This window comes from Marmota monax, unplaced genomic scaffold (assembly GCF_021218885.2).
Source record: "Marmota monax isolate L192 unplaced genomic scaffold, Marmota_monax_Labrador192_F-V1.1 WCK01_AAM20220418_F8-fsc00017, whole genome shotgun sequence".
NCBI lineage: Eukaryota > Metazoa > Chordata > Mammalia > Rodentia > Sciuridae > Marmota > Marmota monax.
The window spans coordinates 17,619,414-17,642,103 of NW_026695241.1; the positions used below are offsets into that span (position 1 = coordinate 17,619,414).

Sequence of the window (22,690 nt, forward strand, 5' to 3'; positions counted from 1 at the left end):
AGCCCAGGACACGTACTCTCTGGGCTGGAAAGCATCCATTTAGGAACTCAGTCGCCAGAAAAGCTGAGAGAACCCTTCCCTCCATCTGCCCCTTAATCACATGCACTGAGAAGATGCATAATTAATTTGTTCTCAACAGTTGCTCCGTGGCTGACAGAGTGAGGGCATTTCTAGAATGGCAATTACAGACCAGAAAAACACATGTAAGGCCATGAGCAGCATAAACTACCCCAACAGCCCAATTCCCTTCCTTCCCCTCTCCGGCTTGCTCAGGCCACAGGCCTGGACGTGGGACAGGAGGCTTCTTCGTTTCCTCTCTGCCTTGTGCTCTTGGGGGCTGGTGGCAAGGGACAGAAAACAAAACCCCGAAAGGTACAGGTAAGGAGGCCTCCCTACTTGGAAAGAGCCAGAATAGGCCCAAAGTCCAGGTGCACTGTGACGGATGAATGGGCAGGGGAACAACAGACCCCACGCAGGAATTAGATGAAGTAAAAGGACTCTCGTTCATTTCGTTAATTGTGAGAATAATGATATGATTACTTAGAAAAATATCACTGACGTATTCTTAAATCACAGGTGAAATGCCGTGATTTCCACAACTGACTTTAAAATGCTTCCATAATAAATAAATGAAAGAAAGAATTATGGCATCATACCTAGGTCTAAGTGCCACGTAGGAGTTCTTCATATTTTCTATTCTCTGTGCTTCTTAGTTACATTTGGAATTTTTCATATAGAGATTTTGTTTTCCCAAAGACCCGACAGCAGATCCCAGCCCGCCGTTCCCAACCCTGCAACCGTGGCCCAGGAGACGCTTGCTCGGCCCGTGCCAGCCTCTCTCGTCTTGTGCCACGTCGTGCCCTGTTGTTCACTCTGCTCTGTCACCATGGCCTCCTTTCAGGAGCCTGAACAATCCAAGCTCACTGCCCCCCAGGACTTTTGGACTTGCGGTTCCCTCTTGTCAGGACCCTGCCCTGCACGTGGAAAGGGCCACACTTGTGGTTTAAGGCTCTGCCGTCACTATGGAAGTCAGAGCACTGCTCCTGTCCCCCTAAAATGCCCACTTCCTAATCCCTGGAACCCTCAGATACGCTGCCTTTCATGACAAAGAAAATCAGGTTGCAGAAGAAATTTAGGTTGCTAACAATGAAATGACCTTGAAATAGCGAGATTATCCTGGATGGCCCAGGGAGGCCCTGGTGACCACCACGGCCCTTGTCAGCGCAAGAGAAAGGCAGAATAAGGGAACCAGAGAGATGACAGTGTGAGGACTGGGCCAGGTGCTGCTGGCTTTATAGACAGAAAGATGCTGGGTGTGGTGGCACCGACTTGTGATCCCAGCCACTCAGGAGGCTGAGGCAGGAGGATCACAAGTTCAAGACCAACCTCAGCAACTTAGCAAGACCCTGTCTCAAAATGAAAAAAATAAAAAAATAAAAAGGACTGGGCATATGTTTATATTAAAAAAAAAAAAAGGACTGGGAATATAGCTCAGTGGTAGAGCACCCCAGGGTCAATTCCAAGTACTACTGGGCGCAAGGTGGGGTGACAGGGTAAGCCAAGCCTCCAGAACCCAGAGAAACAAGGAAATGAAATCTCCTCCAGGAACATGGCCTTGCTGACACCTTATTTTATCCCAGGAAGAATCACTTCAAACTTCTGGCCTCTATAACTGTAATATAGATAATAAATGTATATTGCTTTAAGTCATTTAATTTGTGATAACTTATTACAGCAGCTGCCTTAAAAGTCTTTTTTTTATTGTTAGTTGTTCAAAACATTACATAGTTCTTGATATATCATATTTCACACTTTGATTCAAGCTCCCATTTTTACCCCATATACAGATTGCAGAATCACATCAGTTACACATCCATTGATTTACATATTGCCATACTAGTGTCATTTTATCTTTGGACTGGTGCTTCCTCAGTGAAATCCGATGGGACAGAAGAGCAAGCGCTGGGAAGTTCAGCCCAGCTCCCAAGCAGGCCCTCCTCCTCCCAGTGGGTTCCTGGCTGCCCCATACCCACACCAGGCACCCTGGCTCCCCTCAGACTCTCCACCCCACCCTGAGATCCCTGCAGCTCTCTGCCAGGGTGGCAGCCAGGCTCCCCAGTAGGGAAAGGCTGTGTTCTCCCACTGCCCTTCATCCCAGCAGGGCGCCTGGGCTCAGGCCTGGGAAAGATCAGGGACACACAAGTGCCACTAGGCCTCCATCCGCATCCAGGGCTAGAATTACCACAGCAAGCTCAAAAGGTAACAGGGCAGGGACTCTCACCCACCCCCAATCCAGACCCCGAGCATATCCCAGCATCTCTTAAGAGACCCCCTCTCTGTGGGTTGAGGCAGGAGGGCCACAGGAAGGGAACCCGAGTTCCAGCAGAGCCACATTTTCATTTTGCACTGGACGCTGTAAACTCCACAGCCAGCCCCACCTCCTCCTCCAGCAGTCTCCCCCCTTTCACTTGCTGGTTCTTAGATGACCACCTTCAGATTTAACTAGAACGTCCACATCAGAGAGCCCTTCCCCAGCCCCATGTCAGCTGCTCTTGACCCCATGGCTACATTTCTCTCCTTCAGGGCGCTTAGCAAGAGCTAAGCTGTTACTTTCCTCACTGATGCACTTAAAAGCATACACTGAGCCCACTTCAGGACACCACTGTCCTAAGTGCACAGATCTGGCAGCCGGCAAAGCAGACTGAGCCCCTGCCCTCCTCATGCAGATGTTCTTATTGGTTCCATCAACTGCAGTCTCTTGTCCCCACAAAAATAGACCATTATAGGGCTAGGGGTGTAGCTCAGTGATAGAGTGCTTGTTTAGAGCTATGAGGCTCTGGGTTCCAGCACCATGCACACAAATAAAAGCTGTTATGCGCCCCGCACTCCACACAGTGGCCGGCACATAGTAGGTATTCAATAAGTAGTTGAGAATCAACTGGATATGTGAATGGTGGTTTAGATATTCCACACCATGGCTTGGCACAGAATAGAGAAAACCTTCTTCATTGCATTGATGGTAGGGAGGGAATCTGTTCCCTACGAACAAAAATTGGAGAGGAAGAGAGGCCTATAGGCAAATTGGTGGGGAGAGGCTACACCCCAGTTCCCAAAGCACCCTGCCTGGAATCAGCCTCACGTATGTACTTCTGCTGTCAGACAACAGTGTATTTGTATATTTAAGTGAAGTTATTCTGCTCATTGGACATACGTCTCACATTCTACAAGGAAAAGTCTATTTTTAAAAAGTCTTGCTATACCAGGCAAGAGCTCTGGGGGTCGTTTTATTCAAGGAGTGGATTTTAATTTGGTAGAAAATAGCAGGTTGGGACCAAGACAGGGAAAAGCAGGAAATCAAGAGCAGGCTATTAGGTGACTGCTGTTCACAAACAGGCACTGCGACCACCCTCGCCCTGCGGAGGCCTTCCATCAAGCCACTGTTCCAGCCGGCCTTTCCTCCACTCCTGCCATCCCGCGACTCCCATGTTGGAGCTGTGGCCACTGAGGCAAGAGGAACACATCTCCTCTCAGCAGGTTGTCCTCAGAAACTCTGATCTCCTGAGTACATTAAGGTCTGAGAATTTTTGAGTTCAAGATGAAGAGCCCAGCCGGGCACAGTGGCACAGGCCTGTAATCCCAGCGGCTCAGGAGGCTGGGGCAGGAGGATCATGAGTTCAAAGCCAGCCTCAGCAAAAGCAAGGTGCTAAGCAACTTGGTGAAACCCTGTCTCTAAATAAAATGCAAAATAGGGCTCAGGACGTGGCTCAGTGGTCGAGTGCCCCTGAGTTCAATCCCCAGCACACACGTACACAAAAGATGACTAGCCCAGAGGGTTTCAGGAGAAACGGCAGAGGGCTGAGGGGATGGGCAAGAGGCTGGTTCCTCAGCACTTGACAAATGGCTCAAATTCCATGACACAACAAAGATGTCCACACTGTGTGAACTGCTGGCCTAGAGGAGGCCCGGGAGCCACCCCAGTCCAGAGGTGTGAGTGGGGGAAACTCAGTAGTCATGAGTGCAGGGGCAGGAGCCACACCACATGGGGTTCAACTCAACTAGAGTGGGTTGAATGCAACCCCAAAAAAGATCTGCCCATGTCTTAACCCCTGAAACCTGCGACTGTGACCTTATTTGGAAAAAGGGACTTTGCAGATGTCATTAAGAACTTTTTAGACCATCCTGGATTAGCCAGGTGGGCCTAAAACCAATGACAAGTGTCATCAGAAAGAGGAAGATGTGGGAGAGAACAAGCCGCAAGGAATGCCTGGATCTGCCAGAAGCCGGAAGACAAAAAGGATTCTTCCACAGACCCCCCAAAATAGGACAGCCCCAACAGTACTTTAATTTCGGATTTCTGGCCTCCAGAATCCTTCTCTATAGGAGAGTACATGTCTGCAGTTGTAAGCCAATGGGGTGACTTGTCATGACAGTCACAGGGAACTAATATACCCCATGGTTAGCTGCGAGCTCCTGGACAAATCACTTAAATGTGCCTTGGTTTTTTCATCTGTAGAATGGGGATGACACAATGGTAGCTGACCCGTAGAGTAGTTGTGAAGTTAAAGAGATAATACAGAGTCCTTGGCCCAGTGCTGTCCTCTAATTACTGTCCAGTAAATGTAAATGCTTGTTCTTAGCATCAGAAGCCATCTTGGCTACTCCTCAAAATCATGATTTTCCAGGCCTCAACCCAGCATCACTAACAGTGCATCCAGCTATGGGGTCCAGGATCCTGCTCCCAGGTGACTGATGGCCTGACAGATTGAGACCCACCAGGGTGCTATCACATTCTCACCTCTGTGACAGACACTGAGGTTCTCCTGAATTTAGAGTTCACAATATCCTCACTAACCTATACCAGTCATAAGCTACCTTAACCTCAAGGAAGTCCTTGCTCATGTCCACCCTGAATCCCTCATCATGTCACTTCACTTTGTTTCCCTTCACTCTTCTTTGCAGAGGTAAAAGCACCCAGTCCAGGCCGATGGGGAAACTACAGGGGTTTTTCAGCAGGCAAAGCAACCAGGAACAAGAAGCCCATGATAGTTAGTCTGGGACAGGCTCTGAGATGGGTAAGAGCAAGGGGAAGCCAGGTCTCTCCAGCCTCTGCCTCACTAAGTGCATTAGGTGCAGGCTAAGCTCAGGGTGCAGCACTGACTCTGGGGAGCAGGGCACTCTGCCCTCTTGCACCCCCCCTACAGAATCTGGTGGCAGGGGCAGGTGGGAAACAGCCCTGTGGCAGCAGGAAGCCAGACCCATGCATCCAAGAAAAACACAGAGGTGAGGGCTGCAGATACACACACACACACACACACACACACGCGCGCGCGGAACTGGCTGATGGCAGTATTCATGGCAATCAGGATGGAGAGACACCCAGGATGCAGCCACAGCCCCATCCCAGAAACCCAGAGGGACGTTTTGTTTCATTATAACCATGGTCTTTAGAAAGGGATCACTGCTTCAGAGCAGTAGAAGCAAATCCGACCTATCAGGCATCTCTGAGCCTGGACCAGTAGCAGGAGATAAACAGGGTAAGCCCAGGGCAGAGAAGAGCTCGAGAGCATGGCCAAAGTCATCAGGGGAAAAAATCAAGACAAAGGTAGGTGTGAGCCCGAGCCCGGCCTGGCGCCTGCTGCAGACAATGCAAGCTTGGTTCCCAACGTGCAGCCCTGAACCAGTAACAGCAAGCAAAAAGGGGTACAAAAGGCGACTTCAGGCAGCACCCACAACACTTATTTGCATATGCATTAGATAGCCTGAGCGAGAACCGTCAAACCTATAATTTCACAGGTATTTTGCTTGAAACAAAACCAAATAAAGGGAAACGTCAACAGAATAAAAAAAAAAAAAACAGAAATACCTTTAGATCTGGTGATAGAGAAGTGTGTGGCTATGATAATAAATTCAAGACAGTGCTTCTTCCCGCTCATGTAGGAAGAAGGCTGGAGTCAGGGAAATACCACCCAGGGGCTAAAATTGGATAGTCAGGTATTATTTCTGAAATTGGGCAGCAAGTGCAAGGGTGATCACTGAGTTACTATTTATACATTTTCTTAGGTATAAAGAATACAGGTGGATAAAGAAAATGTGGTACATATACACAATGGAATATTACTTGGTCTTAAAGAAGAATGAAATTATGGCATGTGTAGGTAAATGAATGGAAATAGAGAATATCATGCCAACTGAGATAAGCCAATCACCAAAAAACCAAAAGCCAACTGATTTTCCTGATAAGTAGATCTGATCCATTGTGAGGTGGGGTGACAGGGAAGAATGAAGGATCTTTGGTTTGTGTAGAGGAGATTCAGGGGAGGAGTGGGGTTGTGGGGATGGGAAAGTCAGTAGAAAGAGACAGACATTATTACCCTGTATACATGTATGATTACACTAGTGGAGCAACTCTGAACCATGTATAGCCAGAGGAATGAGAAGTTGTGCTCCATTTGTGTACAATCTGTCAAAATGCATTCTACTGTAAAATAAATAAATAAATGATTTTTTTTAAATGAAAAAAAAAGAATACAAGTATGCACAGGTATGGCATTTTTAAAATACAGGTATATGGAGATATGCAAAACATGATGCTGTTATTAGCCACAGTCCCTAGGCTAACAAGTTTAGATCAAACAAGAGGATGACTGACCTTTCCTTGGTTATGTGGGACCCACAGAGAAGCCACCAGTGAGCCCAACCTCCAGTCACAACACATTTTCCCCTGGGATGACCACTGCTGGCAGTGGGCCCCACCAAGACCCTAGCAAGGCCCCATGACCTGGCACTACAGAACTCTCCCAGAATCAGAAAGGCTTTGGGGTCAGGGCCACTGCAGAGAACTGCACAGGTTTGCAAGGCTCAGAAAGGTTTGGGTATCTAGGAAGCCAAAACAGAGGTGCTGGACTCGACTCACAGACTGCCTCTCTCATCCCAGAAGCCTGATCCTTAGGTGACCCCACGAGAGCACATTCAACGCAGCTCATGCCCCTGCAGAAATTATCACTAACTCTGAGAAAGCCAGTGGCCCACATGGCAAGGGCTCGGTTCCCCTCCTCCTCTGTGCAGAACACTCTCAGGCGAGCGTCTCATGATGGCAAATGACAGCAGCAAGATGAAAGGCACAGCGTGTGAAAACCCACTGAAAGTTTCCACGGCAGGCGGGCCAAAAGGCGATGCACATGCAGAAGAACCACGGCCAGAGGGGGCCCACCCTGGGACGCACCCCACCACCCCAAGCAGGGCTCCCGCTCATGCTCCTGCTGGCCGGGAGATAGTTACTGTCAGGTCCAAAGCAGTGACTCCAGACCAGAGACCAGAGCTGTCACCAAGACAAATCTGTCCTTCAGAGGCTGGCCACGCCATGCCTGCTTCCCAGCCCGCAGCCAGGACCGCAGGCGACTTGAGGGCAGATGACAAGTCTTATTCCCTTTGCACCCTCTGAAGCCCACACGCAGCACCTGGCACACAGCACCTGGCACACAGCAGGCTCCGTTCAAGCTGGCTGAGGCAATAGATGATAGAAGAAGAATGAAGCAAAGTCCTGGATTCGAGAGGACAGTTCCCAGGTTCAGAGACGATTCCTGAAGAACCAGTTCCTTTTTGCAGAACAAGAGCTTTTTTTTTTTTTTTTTTTGGTGGGGGGGGCAGAGACAGGGTTTGAGGGGTACTGAGAATTGGACCCAGGGATGCTTTACCACTGAGCTACACCCCTAAGCCCTTTCCATTTCTTATTTTGAAACAGATTCTCACTAAATGGCCCAAGGAAGGCCTCAAACTTGCCTCCCTTCCGCCTCAGCCTCCCGAGTAGCTGGGATCACAGGTGAGCACAGCCATGCCCAGCTGAAATGGCTTTTTTAATTACCATACCTTCACTGGGGGATAGGAGAGTTATTTTTAAAGCTGGTGCTTGTTTAATAGCTGAAAAGTTGAAGTCCTTTCTTGAAACAAAGGGCTGGGTTCTACCAGTTCCTTAAGAGGAGCCTCAAGTCCCTCTATTGGGGAATATAAATGTGAAATGCTTGTTGAACTAACTATTCGGCTGAATAATTAAATGGGGAAAGGAACTTCCAGAAGGAAGCTCTAGAGCCTTCTTCCTCCTCACCTCTGCTTCCCAAGCCCATCACAGGCAGCAGCCCAGCACCCTGGCCTCCACTTTCTACCTGACCTGGTGCTTTCCCCAGGTTGGAAGCAGATACACAAGGAGATGGCAGAGCAGAAAGTGCAAAGAACCAGAGACCGGGCAAGACCTGAATGTTAAAAATCAAGCATGGGGTAAGAGGGGAGGCTACAGAAATCGCAAGCTCTCCCTGCAACTCCAGTTCCGCACCTGTGCATTAAAGCATGAGCTAGCGGATGCCCAGGAGATCTTTCTCAAGTTCAAAGGAGCCACTGCAGACAGAGTCAGCACCACCCCTCAGCCCTTCCTCTCCTTCTCTGACCCATATCCTAGGGTCAGAAATGGAGTTCCTTTTGCTCCCACACACCCTACCATATCCCATGGTTCTGAAGGTTGACAGCATCTGACCCCTCCCCCTAAGTGCATTTCATTAATGCCAAAATGAATGCCTCACACTCAAACCCCAAATTGTATGCTGCAACCAAGGTCAAGGATAAAATTTAGCAGAATCTGATGCTCACGAAAGGTTCTTACCCAAACCTGAGGCTACTTCCCCCTCACCAGGGCTGCTGGTGAACCCCCGTCCCAAATGTTATGAAAGCATATGGAGAGTCCCTTTGGGGGCCTGGTGCTGCTGACCCCTCTCTCTCTCTCTCTCTCTCTCTCTCTCTCTCTCGTCCCTCCCCACTCTTTGTGGGAGGGGGCACCACCTATTGGATTGCTGAGTTGGGAAAAGAAACAGATCCCACTTTGGTATCTGCTTAACCACAGAGCTTTGGCGTTCAGTTCTCCCCTGTCCTAAGAGGCTACCGCCATCTGAGAGCCTTGTCCAGCCACATCCTGTGCCTACTAAGAAAGTCTGTCAAGTTTGGGGGTGAAGTTCAGCAAGCCCACTTGATCCGGACCCAGACCACATGCTCCAGACCAGCACTTATCAGTAACAAAGTTGACATTCTGACCTCCACTTGCCAGCATTCTGTATCTGCTGGGTTCCGCTTCTCAAGCGAGGGGGGGAAAGGGGGTATTTAACCATTACCTCCTCAAGTTCAAAGGTGAAGTACTGTAGTAACCAACAAGGCGCACACATGTAACCCTGACCTGAAGCAGCTCATCACAGGGACCCAGTGGTGGCCTACTTGGTAACAAGAATTTGAGTTCAGCCAAAGGCTTCACAGTCACAGTGTAGTCAAGGACCCCTTTGGTTGAGGAAGGAAATGGCATTCATTATCAGTCTCCATTCATTCCCCCACCCTCCTCTTCCTCCTCCTTCTTCTTCTCTTCTCTCTCTCTCTCCCCCCCTCCCTCTTTTCCCCACCCCCATGGTCTGACATACAGTACAAGCTAAAAAACTATTCAATAATTGATACCTTTAAGCATTATCATTCACTGAAAGCTTAATAAAACTGTACTTGAGAATTTTCCATGATTCCCTCCCCTCTGTGCTATGAAGCCCGGCCTCAAGTCCCTCCATGAGCTGGTCCTAATTCTACTTGTCAATATGCCCCCTCACTCACCCATACCAGTCCTCAGGAACTCTGAAATAATCTCTGTTCATTGTGGACAATCCCCAAAGTCTTCCCGTCAACATCAGCCAAAATCACGTTGTCCTCCATGCTATGCGTTTCAATCGTCCCCCCCTTTCCAAACTCACTTTTAACATCACCTTAATTTGCCCAGCCTCACCCTTTTTAAGTCACTCTCTATCCCTGTATGCCTCAGGGGTCTTGGCCATCCTAGGGTAAACCAGAGTTACACGAATGAGTGAATATTTTAGAGATAATAAGATGCAGGTTTCTCACTGTCAAAGAAAGAAGTAACATAGAAGGAAAGAGAGAAAGCTAACGTGGACTCTGTGGCGTTGACTAGAATTGGAGATGTGAGTATGAACTCGGGGCTTTTTAATAGAAAGACGGATGCCTGTGTATGTATGAGTTCACACACATGTGTAGAGATCCTCACTCTGGTACCAGGAAGAGCCTGAAAGCAATGGCATCCTGGCAGCAACGAGCATCCCTGGCCCTCCGTGTTTGGGCTTCTAATTCCCTTCTCCAATAATAGGTACCAGAGCTCCTTGAAAACGTGATTGATTCCAGGGCTGAGCCTGGCACACCCTGTGATTCCAGAAAGTAAGATAGTGCTCACCACACCATGGGAGCACACCAAAAGGTCACAGAAGTCACCCTAAGGAGCTCCCAATGACCAAAGTTGGAACCACGTGAGCAACAAAATAAACAACTGTTTTGGATATAAAAGGTAAGGATTCTTTCGATTATATCGGGGATATACAACCTATGGAATATGATAAATACCCATGAGTTCATCCAGATAAAAATATTTAAATAACTGGGGAAAAAGGAAAAGCTCTTTCTTATAGAAGAATTTTTCCAATGAATAAATGGGAGAAATAGAAAATCATTAATTTGTCCATTAAATGATAAGGAGCCACCAAGGCAACCCTGCACTTCTGGATCTCATCTCCAGAGTAAATAATCCACAATGTCTGAGTCAATAAGTTGTCTCCTCTCCATTCTTACAAACTCAGATGGAGCAAAGGTCACTGCCACTATTTTGTAATTAAGGAAGCAGAGGTGCTCAACCATGAATTAGGAGCTAATGGACCCAGCTCGAGGTCCAAAATGGTTCAAATTCAACCCTGAATTTTATTTCTTCTCTTGAGTTACTGGTTCTTCTGTGCTCTATCAAAATTTTAATTATGTTTCAAGATCCAGCATACTTCTCCAAGAGTCCCCAGTGTTATTGGGACTCATTTGTTTGCAGTTAACAGTAAACCCAAACTACCTTAATCAAAAAAATAAGAAATTCCTGGCAGATACAACTGAAGGGGATAGTGGTAGTCCCTAGAGTCCCTAGATCAGGAAGATCTAGGGACTCAACTCTCTTTGCAATACCAGCTCCATTCATAGATGGACTTTCCCTTCATAGTGACAAGACTGTCAGCAGCTCTAAGCCAACATTCTATACTTGCAATTAACCCCACAGAAAAGAAAGAGATGCTATTCTTTAAAAAAAAAAAAAAAAGTCTTAGACCTGATGTTCACTGGCCAAAACTGGCTCAAATGCCAATCCTTGCATCAATTTCTAGAGCCCAGCAGAATGAAATCTACCAATTAATTAACTGCCTAACAAGAGTGGGGTGAATCCTACTGAAATGTGATATAGTGTACATGAGAGAGGCTGGTTCTCCAAAGGAAGTTCTGGATGCTGTTCCCTACAATAAGATGTCTCCTCAGCTGCAAGATTAACAAATGTCCACTCCATTTCAACCCCTTGGTCAGAATCAACTCTATCCTGCAACCTCCCATCCTCTGCCTGGACATCTACACCGGTAATGACCTCCTTCTGCTTTATAGATGGATCAGGTCCCACAAGTCAGTTTATGAGCATCCTGGGCATTAGAAATCTAGTTCTCCAAAAGCACCTGACTAATTATGTTCCAAGATCCAGCATACTTTACTACCCCAGGAGGTTAGTAAAGGGCCACAGGGCCCCTAGAACCTACTTCTTCACGTAGGCTCCCCACCCTCCTAGTGCACAGCTACATCACCGAGAGCCCAGTCCGCCAATGCCAACCTTGAAAGTGCTTCTCGAAGTCATTGCCTGTCTCTGTGACAAACCCTGGAACTTGGAGATGCTGGCTTGACAGGTGAGATAATTATGTTTTATCTTTTGCTCATTCTTTTATCAGCCATGATGAGAATGGATAAGCATCCCAATGGAAGAAAACACTCCCACAGTATCTACTCGTGCTCTTTTTTATGCCAGCCAGTTTCCCCTTCCCAGGCACAACTCCTGCAGACCAGCCTATACCCTGTTATCTGGTGTATCCAGCCACCACGTGCTGCCCTCTCGTCAAATGCCAGGCTCCACTTTCCTTACCACATCCCCAAGCTGTCAACTTCTCCAGGAGCTGCAGCACCACTGTCTTTCAGGTGACCTACACACTGACAGCCAACTGTCTTCACAACAGTCAGCACTGCCCTCTCTGCACAGTCTCCACGGCAGAGACCTGGCCTGGGTCCTGGCCTGGACCTCTCTGCAGAATGTCACTCTGGTAGGTTCCAAGGTTAGATGGAGAAAAGAGATAGGAAAGAGCAGGGGGCATTAAGTCTCAAAGGCAAGAGCTCCTAAATGCTCCAATAAAACCAACAGCTTGGGCTGGGGTTGTAGCTCCGTGGTAAAGCGCTTGCCTAGCATGCATGAGGCACTGGGTTCGATCCCCAGCACCACATAAAAAGTATATAAACAGTCAACCAATTCATGATGCTTAAAAAAAATAACAGTTCATTCATTCATTTGTTTTATACCTTTTATTGAGAACCAGCTGTGTCCAGGGTACTCACAAGTGATGCAGACCTGGAGATACAGCACAAGAGTCTCTGTCCACAGAGTACCTTCTAAGAGACATCAGACTTGTTTTCATATCGGCTTTACATTTTGCAAGGACTGTCTCAAGCATTATCTACATAACCCTCAGTAAGTGGTATAAGGATCTCTAATTTAGACACAAGGGAAAGGGCCATTCCAAAAGGATAGATCACCCTCCCAAAGCCACAAAAAAACTCAGGTGTTCTGACTACAAACCTTTTACTCTCTCTCTAGCAGGGTACAACCTGACATTGAACCAGACATTAAATTGACTCAGTCCTAAGCATCATTGCTAAAGATAGAACATACAAAAGAAAAGGCCCAAACCTTCACCAAAGGAACCAACAGTCTAAAGAGAGAGAACAACATGTAACCAACTATCATCTGTAGCAGGAATAAAGATAGAGTGATTATATGAAAATAGCAAGATATCTCTAGAAAGACACATAAGAAGTAATGATTGCCTCCAGACAGGAAAATTGGGTACCTGAAGAACCAGGGTAGAAGGGTTATTTTGTCTGTTTCAAATATTGTGTATTTTGAATTGTGTGCCATTTATATGTACTTCCCAATAAACAACACTTTGAGCATACAATCGGCCAAATCTTGAATACAGAAAATTCTACGTGATAAATTATCTAGCTTCTTCAATAAGCAAATAGCTAAATACAAAAATAAATAAATAAATAAGGGAGGGAGAGGAAATGTTATAGACTTTAAAAGATTTAGGAAATGCCAACCAAATGCAAAACATGTACCTTGTTTGGATCCAGACTGAAACAAAAAATTTACTCTACTTTTATGTGTAACTAAAAAGAAAAAATTAAATTAAAAAAAACAGGTATTTGGGGGACAAGGGAGTTTTGAACATGAACTAGCTGTTAGAGGCTATTAAAGAATTGTTAATCTTGTTAGGTATGATCACAGTATTGTGATTATGTTTTTAAAGGTTCTTATCTATTAGAGATGCATACTGAAGCATTTACAGATGAAACAATATAATTTCTCAAGCTGGATCACGGTTCCACAGGAGGTTATTATACTTTTTTCTCTGCTCTTATGGAGGGTTCTCATTTCCATAATAAAAAGTTTAAATAAAAATTTAAAAATTGGGCTGGCTCTGTAGCTCAATGGTAGAGTGCTTGCCTAGCACGCGTGAGGCACTGGGTTCGATTCTCAGCACCACATAAAAATAAAATATTGTGTCCACCTACAACTAAAAAATAAATGCTTAAAAAAACTAAAAAAAATTAATTATCCCATCCATAAAGTATGTCTGAGAAGGAAGGCATCATAGAGAGGAGGTCCAAACTCAGTCCAGAAAGATGACTAGTAATTTCCTAAGGGCAAGAGGGCATTCCAGCTAAGGAGACCACCGAACAAACATGAATATCTATCCAAACCTCTCTCTGGGGGAGCAATGTATGTATGCTTGGCTTCAGGCTCAACCTACATTCCTTCCCTGCAAAATCCCTCTTACTTGATCCCCCAACTCTCTGGAGTATCCAGATGAAACATCTATGTCAACTCCCCGGTTCCAAGTGAGGAGAGAGATCCTGAGATTGACAGCTCTACTTCTCCAAGAGGCCCCTAAGAAGTCCTCAGAGGACAGGGAGCAAACTGACCTCTTTCAGTTGGGTTTTGCCTAACAAAGCAGTTTAGAAGCAGCTGAGTTATCCCAGGGACAGAGCCTACATCCCTCCTGAGTCATCCCCCAAAGCACCTCCTAGCTAAGAGCCAGGGGACCCAGCCAGATGCAGGTCTGGCAGCCATACTGATAGGCACTACAGCACCCCCAAATGGCAAATAGTCCCCACATCAGTACCATCTGTCTTCTGCCACCTCCAACTGCCTACAGGAAGCTTACTGGCTGTGCAGTCACTTCAGACTTTTCCACCTGGCTCAGATGAGTCCCATGGTCCCTTACCTTGGATCGCAGTTGCAAGTACTCCTCTGAGCCATAGGGAACACTCCTCAGGGAGGTGAGGTAGTCGTAACTGATGACAGCTGTCTGTAAACCAAGGGAGGGGAGAGCTTAGCACTCAGAAAGCACATTCTGCTCCTCTGCCTCAGCCCTGCAGCTGCAGCCCCTCACATGGGCTGCTAGGTCTGCAGGAAGGGCCGGTCCCACCCTTCAGATGCTCTGCCCCCCAGTCTCAGCCTGGCTGGTTTCCTCCTGATTCAGAGCTCTCCACAAAGCCCCATCTGCAGAGAGGCCCAATCTAAAGTTGCCCCATCCACCAGGAACTCTCAACTCTTTATTATAATAAACCATCACCTAAAATCATCCTGTTCGTGTTTCCTTATTTATGAACTGTTTGAATTTAAGCTCTATAAACACCAGGACAGGTCCTTCCTGTTCAACACAGTACCCCTGTGTTAGTCAGCTTTTCATTGTTGTGACCAAAATACTTAACAAGAACAACTTAGAGGAAAAAAAATTATTTTGAGCTCCAATTTCATAAGTTTAGTCCACGGTAGATGGACTCCATTGCTCTGGGCCCAGGGTGAGGCAGAACACCATGGCGGAAGGGCATGGTGGAGAAGCGTTGCTCCCCTCATGGTGGCCAAGAAGCAGAGAGAGCAGGGGACTGAGGGAAGAACCCATCCAGGGCATGCCCCCAGCGACTCCCCTCCTCCAGCCACGCCCCACAAGCCTACATTTCACCTCCTGCCTTGACACAGGAGCTTCTGGGCGACACCTCATATACAAACTAGGACAGCCTCCCAATACCTTTCACATCGCCAAGCACACAGGCAGAAGCTCAATAAATATTAATTGAAAGAATGCTGTTAAACTTACCCCACTTCTCTATATCACAAATGAACATTTTATATTTATGGTTGTTCTAATAGTTTTGATTCTGGATTCCATAGCCAAAATTCCTGGAAAGGATCTCCTATCCTTGGTGAGTCAGAAATTTATAGGCTCCCTGGTATCTCATGCATGGAGGAGCCTTGAGGATTAACAAGCCAAACCTTCCTTTTTAAAATTGAGCAACTGAGGACCCTAGAAATTAGCTCACAAGATTTACATTAAAAATTCTGTTTCTTAAGTTGAGCCTCCATTTGTGTACAATGAAACGAAATGCATTCTGCTGTCATGTATACCTAATTAGAATAATAAGTAAATGATCTTATATTTGTGAATTAATCCATTATATTACATATGATTGTGATTCATTCCTTTTTCTTGTTGTATAGGACTTCACTGTGATTTTATGAACACACTCATACATGTATACATATATGTACATATATATGCATACATGAATAATGAATTTTGATTTTACTGTTTATGACTATTTGGACTGGTTTAAGTTATGAAGAATTTTGCTTTGCATCTTTTTTTTAAAAAACTTTATTTAATTTATTTTTGTTTTTTGTTGTTGTTTTTAGTTGTATATGGACTTAATGCCTTTATTTGTTTCTATGTGGTGCTAGGATCGAACCCAGTGCCTCATGCATGCTAGGCAAGTGCTCTACCACTGAGCCACAACCCCAGCTCCTATTTATTTTTATGCGGTGCTAAGGATCAAACCTAGTGCCTCATACTTGTAAGGCAAGCGCTCTGCCACTGAGCCACAATCCTAGCTCTTGCTTTGCATCTTTTAATGCATGTCCCTTTGTTGTTCTCATGCACATTTTAGTCCTGGGTAACTGCTCAGGAAAGAATTACTGGTTTGTAGTAATTATTGTAATAATTATATACATGTATATAATTACTAATGTATTTTGATTTAAATCGATGTGCTTTTTACTTGCCCCATCTGTTCTTATATGTACTCTTTCTTTTCTTTCCTGTTTTATTTTGGAATTATTTACTATTTTTAAAATTATTCTATTTCTACCTCTGTTAGTTTTTCCTCTTCTTTTACTGTTTACCCTAGCAATGACCATATGCACTATAGATTTATTCAAGTTGTATAAATTATTAATTTGATCTTTTTTTTTTTTTTTTAAATATTTATTTATTTATTTTAGTTATTGGCGGACACAACATCTTTGTTTGTATGTGGTGCTGAGGATTGAACCCGGGCCGCACGCATGCCAGGCGAGCACGCTACCGCTTGAGCCACATCCCCAGCCCTATTAATTTGATCTTGACAAAGTGAAGACCTTAGAACATTTAAATACTAATGGCTTTTTGAGTATCTAAATTCTCTGTATATTTTTAACTCCATGTTATTGATATTGTATATTACAGTTAGCATTAATTTAGACTTCCAAAAAAAAAATCTGTTTCTTTGTCTGCACTCTCCAAAGCATAATTCCATCCAATATATACTTATTAAACATCAACCATGAACAAGACCTAGCCACTGAACAGTGTACTAGGGTGATCAAGACCAAAACTCTTTAAAGAAGATGTACCTGTGTGGCTGGTTTATTAAGAACTGGTTCATGCTTCCCCACTCCTTTCCAACCATTCAAATCCCAAAGCTTAAGCTTCCCCCAGGATACTCATCCTGACTCCTGGGTACCAGCCATCGCTGGGTCTGATTATAGCAGCAGTCTTGAACCATGTGTCTTTAGATTGCACTCTTTTTTTTTTTTTTTTTTGAGATGGTGTCTCACTATGTTTCCCAGGTTGGCCTCAAACACAATTCTCACACCTCAGACTCCCAAGTAGCTGGGACTATAGACTCTCACCACCAGACCCACTTTTAGATTGCTTTTTAGCCCACTGGTATCTGATGGTGTGGGCACTCCTTGGCCAAGGCTCTTTCAAAGCTGGGTCTAGGTGGTACAGTTTATTTCTACCCTTCCAAGCAAGCAAATAAGGCAGTGTTGGGCCCAAAAAAGGTACCTGGTGATTTTTTCGTATTTCATAGCCCAGGTATCTGCCTTGGTTTGTGACTCAGCCTACCCTTAAGGACAGTCATCATATCAGGGCCTTCTCCTCTGAGCCAGACTCAAGAAAACATTTGATAATATTGAGTACTGGGGAAATAACAATAACAACCAAAACAGAGTTATATCTTAATACATATCCACATCAGGGATATCAAGGGGAAGAAAGGATGTGCTCGTTTGCAGCAAAGGAGAAAAAGCCTGAGATATGGACCAACCTACCTACCAATGGGGCAACAATTATTGATCTGGGACTATGGGTCCCAGCAATGTCTGGGAGAGTAGCTCTCAGCAGTTAAGAGGACATGATTACCCCAGGACAATATTACCATTGAGTCACAGGAGAAAACCTCTAGAGGTCAAATATTCAACTCAGATTCTCTGTCAATTAGGGAATCGAAGGAGACTCTCAAAGTCCTCCAAGGCCCACACACTGAGGATGAGTCCAGTACCAGAACTTCTCATACCAGCTTATGGCAGCAAGATCAAGTTTGCTGGTAGAATTTATTCTGCAGTCTTCTTTCCACAAAGTCTTCCTTCCGTGGCATTTACTGAGGAGCACTGCCCCTCAGCGTCATGACCAAATAAGATACAGAAACCAGAGACTTCATGCAATCTCAATCCTGCTCTCTTTAACCACAGAGTGCCAGGATGTGTGGACAGGAATGCAGGCAGATAAGCATGTGTGTCCATGTCTGTGCAGCTGTGTAGATGGAGCTCTGGTCCATGTAAGGGTATCTCCACATGTGTATGACCAGCATGCCCATCTGCTACATGTCTGAACACCTGCAAGGAATACTGCAGTTCCTCTGCTACCTCCAAATGAGAATAACCTACCGTAGCAACTGCTCTGCCCACCCTGATGGCACCAAAGTCATTAGGGTCCAGATACTTGTTACTGTAGAGGAAGCCACCAGAGGCAGCAAGAGCCATGCTGGTCCATGAAGCAAACTTGAGAGCCTTTCTAGCCATGTCCCCCGACCTGGAGAAGAAAATAAAGTCAAGAAAGATTAGCAGTTAAGGATTTCATAGTGAGTCAATCCAGGATTCAAATCCTGACTCTGCCATTTATAGATTGTATGACCTTGGGTCGTTTTCTTAATCTCATTGAGCCTGTTTCCTCATCTGTGAAACAGGGTGATATCTCAAACTTGTCAGAATAAAATGAGATGATGTACATAAAATCCTTAGCATACTACCTGGCACAAGTTAATTCTCCAAATCCTTCCTTCAATAGTACCAGGCACTGCCTTAGAGACAGGACAGAGTGAATAAAACAAAGTTCTTGCTCACATAGATTGCATGCTAGTGGGGGATGACAGATGGAAAGAAAAGAGATATATGATACCTAGAATATCAGAGCTGCTATTAAGTGAGAGGAAGAGAAGCAAAGAGGATAGGGGTACAGAGAGACGAGGAGTGCTATTTTAGATAGGAAAGGGAGAACAGCAAGTTGACCACTGCTATTTGTAAGTTTTATTCTACCAGCATACACACTTGAGCATCAATAGCCTTTGTGCCCAAGTCAAAAGTGGTCAGGTCCCCACCAAAATGGCAGCTGAGCAGAAGCAACCAGTAGGTCCCCTACATGTGGCTGGTTTTCAAAATACTACTGTGGTTAGAGTAGACACCCCTTTAAACCCCATGACTGATACCTATTTCATCCATTCACTGCAGGGTGACTTAGGATTAGACACCAAATCATGCTATTGGTTAGTGTGACAGCTCCCCACATTACTTGTACCTGCTTCATGCACCATGTGGCTATACAGTCAACTTTTGGCCAGTGTACCCAAAGGGCTGCTCCCTTGTAGTTCCTAAGCATCTGTATCAGACTAAGGTCCTTGACCACAGCTACAGCTGCCAAGGGAGGCCCCACACAGAAGTGCACCAAACCACCTGCCAATATAAACCCCTGCACAGGTTCCAACACAGGTCATCACCCTGGCTCCTGCTCCAGACCCAGTCTGTGACCATCACTGTCCCGTTCTATGCCTCTGTTTCCCCTTTGTATGGAAGCTACTGCTACAAATAACCTTGTGTTCATTTTCTTTAAAAAATCTATTTTGACTCATGCCTTCATAATATAGCCCCAGACTTTTTCAAGAATTCACAAGACATCTCTCTTTCAATACTTTAACTTTCAACTTACATTTTACAGTGTCTGTAAAGATACAGTTGATTGTTTTATGTTTGCAGCCTTCTTTTGCTAACCCAGCCATTGCCAAGTATGGTCAACCTGCGTGCGGCTTCAAATATGCAGGTTGCTCCAGTCCACCCTGTGGCCCACTGAACCACGACTCTGGGGATAAGACTCAGGAATCTGTATTTTTGCTATGTTCTTGATTTTTTTTCCTCCACATATTCTTATATTTTTTCCAGATTTTTTATTGGTGCATTATAATTATACACATGGCGGGATTCGCTGTTACCTATTCATAGGTGTACATGATATAACAATATAATTTGGTCAAACCATCACCCAGTATTTCTCCTTTGCCTTCCCTCCCCACTCCCCAGGTCCCTTCCCTCTTCTCCACTGGTCTCCTTTCAATTTTCATGAGATCCACCCCAACACACACCTTTCTTTAACTTGTTTCTCTCTAGCTTCCACACATGAGAGAAAACATATACCCCATTATGGTTTGGATGTGAGGTGTCCCCAAAAAGTTCCTGTGTTAATGCAGGAATATTCAGAGGTAAAAATTATTAGATTACCACAGCTGTGATCTAATCAGTTCATCCTAGTTTGAATGACTTAACTGGGTGATAACTGTAGGCAAGTGGGGCCAGGCTGGAGGCAGTAAGTCACTGGGGGTGTGCCAGGGTTCATCATCCGGGCAGCCCCTCCGCCTGCTCTCTCTGCCTCCAGTCCCCATGAGATAAATAGCCTGCCTTGGCCACTGCCCTTGTGCCATGATATTCTGCTTCATCTCAGGACCAAAGTGATATAATCCATCGAGCTTGGACTGAACCTCTAAAACTATAACCCAAAATAAACATTTCCTCCTCTAGGTTGTTACTGTCAGGTAGTTTAGTCACGCCAACAAAAAGCTGACTAACACAAAAATGAGATGATGTACATAAAGGAGGTTGTTGCTGCAACTCACCTGACTATGTGGTTCAGAAGCCTTTAGAACTGGTTTATGGGAACAGTTTGGGAATGCAGTCTAGAAGAGCCTTTGATTTGTAAGCATAGGTTAATGGGTGATGCTAGTAGGAGCGCAGAAGACTAGAACACCAGCAGGAATGCAAAGAGTAAATAAAAATTGTGCTTAGGAGATTTCAGAGGGGAACTGGATTTGGAAATTGGACTAAAGCCTTCGCATTACATTCTATCAAAGAACTTGTCTGCATTTTTGCCCACATTCTGAGACTTAGTATGAAGCTGAATTTAAAGGTAATTAACCTGGCAGAGCAAATTTCAAGGTAGCACAGCATTCATGCAGTGGCATAAATATTGCTACCAGCTTTTAACTAGGTTTACTGCAAGAATCAGGAGCAGACAGAAGAGCCCAAGAGTTTTTAAAACTTAAAGTTTGGCCAGAAAAGTGTGTGTAAAATTGAGGCCAAAGGAAGTGCGGTTGTTGAAGGCATGACCACCACTAAAGAGCATTTAAGTACTTTGCACAGAGACAATAGGAAAGATGTCGGAGGGCATCTCGGGAATTTGCAAGCCCACACCCCACTGCAGGCTCAAGCATACAGAAATGAAAACTCCTTTAAGAGACCATGGGGGTACCCTACTCCCACAGGGGTGCCCAGAAAACTGCTTCTCCAGGAGTCATTTTACTGTCCTCAGTCACCAAAGCAACTGCAGTTGGGGTCCAAGGAGACCTGGCTTCTGCTCAAGCAGCAAACCTTGGTATCATGGTGCCAGTTCTACAGGAATGCAGGATATTGGAGATAAGAGGTCATGGGGAGATCCACCAGATTTTAAAGAAGGATCTAGAAGGCCAGGCAAAGTGTAGCAGGGTCAGAACATCTGAGGGCTGCCAATGAGAGGATGATATATGAAGCTATAAAGGTGAAGCCCAAGCTGCAGTTGAGACCCCCCAGTTTAAGACATGCCAGTAACATCGGAGGAAAGCTACTGGCTATAGAGAAAGCCCGGCTAACAAAGAGGCCTCATCAGGGACAAAGAATGGGGCAGCCCAGGCACTTTGAAGAGAACACCGTGCCACCATGTACCCCAGATGCTGTATATGGAGCTATCGGACCTAATGGTTGCCCTGCTGGGTTTCAGTCTTGCTTTGGTTCCATCCCTTCCTTCTATGCCTCTATTTCTCCCTCTGGGATTGGGAATGTCTATTCTGTGTCGCTGTGTATTGGATATACGTAACTTGCTTTTGGTTTTTACAGGGGCTCACAGCCAAGAGTGTGCCTTGAGTCTGAGAGGAGACTTTGAACTTGGACTTTTAAAACTGTTAAAGACTATGGGGATTCTTGAAGATGGACTAAATGCATTTTGCATTGTAATGTGGACATGAGCTTTTGAGCAAATGTAATGGTTTGGATATGAAGTGTCTTTTTACACAAAAGCCCCTGTGTAAATGCAGGATTATTCAAAGAAAATGACTCGATTTTGAGAGCTGTAACTTGATCAGTCCATCTAGTTTGAATGAACAAACTGGGTGGTAACTGTAGACAGATGGGATGTGGTTGGAGAAGGTGGGTCATGGGGTGGGGGTGCCCTGGAAGGCTTCATCTTACTGTGGCCCCTTCCCCCCCTGCCTCCGCCACTGTCTCTGCTTCCCAGTTGCCATGAGCTGAACAACTTTACTCCACCACTGCCCTTCTACCATGGTGTTCTGCCTCACCTCTGGCCAAAAGTGATAGAGTTGGCCAAGACTGCTAAAACCATGAGCCCAGAATAAAATTTCCACTTCTCAATTGTTCTTGTAAGGTAGCTGGTAACCAGTGACAAAAGGCTAACACACAGTCCTTGGCACACCAGACTGTCATGTAAATACTGCTGTTATCATCCTATTTCATGGACAAGATCCTACCACGAGGTGAGCAGCTCTCCTCCAATGGACCTTCCCCCATGATGTGCAGCCTCACCTTGGGCCCAGAGCAATGGAGTCAGCCATGTATGGACCAAAACCTCTGAAGCCCCAAATAAACTTTCCCTCCTCTAAGTTATTCTGGTTGGGTATTTTGATCAAAGTGACACAAAAGCTGAATAAAATAGTATTGATTTCTAATTTCATTCCATGATGATCAGACAAAATCCAAAAAATTACTTTTTGGGGGGGCGGGGGGGGATTTGCTAAGAGTTGCTTTGTGGCCTAACATACAGTCTATTTTGGAGAAGCTTCTATGAGCTACTGA

At 45.4% G+C, this 22,690-nt stretch overlaps 1 protein-coding gene across 2 annotated transcripts in view; it reads right to left on the bottom strand.

Annotated features, from left to right (window-relative positions):
* Adck1 (aarF domain containing kinase 1) overlaps window positions 1-22,690 on the bottom strand; it is a 112,255-nt gene that overhangs the window by 82,372 nt on the left and 7,193 nt on the right. For both annotated transcript variants that reach the window (XM_046440741.2, XM_046440742.1), the window contains 2 exons: window positions 18,194-18,338; window positions 14,430-14,513 (listed from right to left, as the gene is read on the bottom strand). In XM_046440741.2, the coding sequence (XP_046296697.1) occupies window positions 14,430-14,513; window positions 18,194-18,328 (219 nt within the window). In that variant the 5' untranslated portion in view covers window positions 18,329-18,338. The remainder of the gene's footprint in view (window positions 1-14,429; window positions 14,514-18,193; window positions 18,339-22,690) is intronic.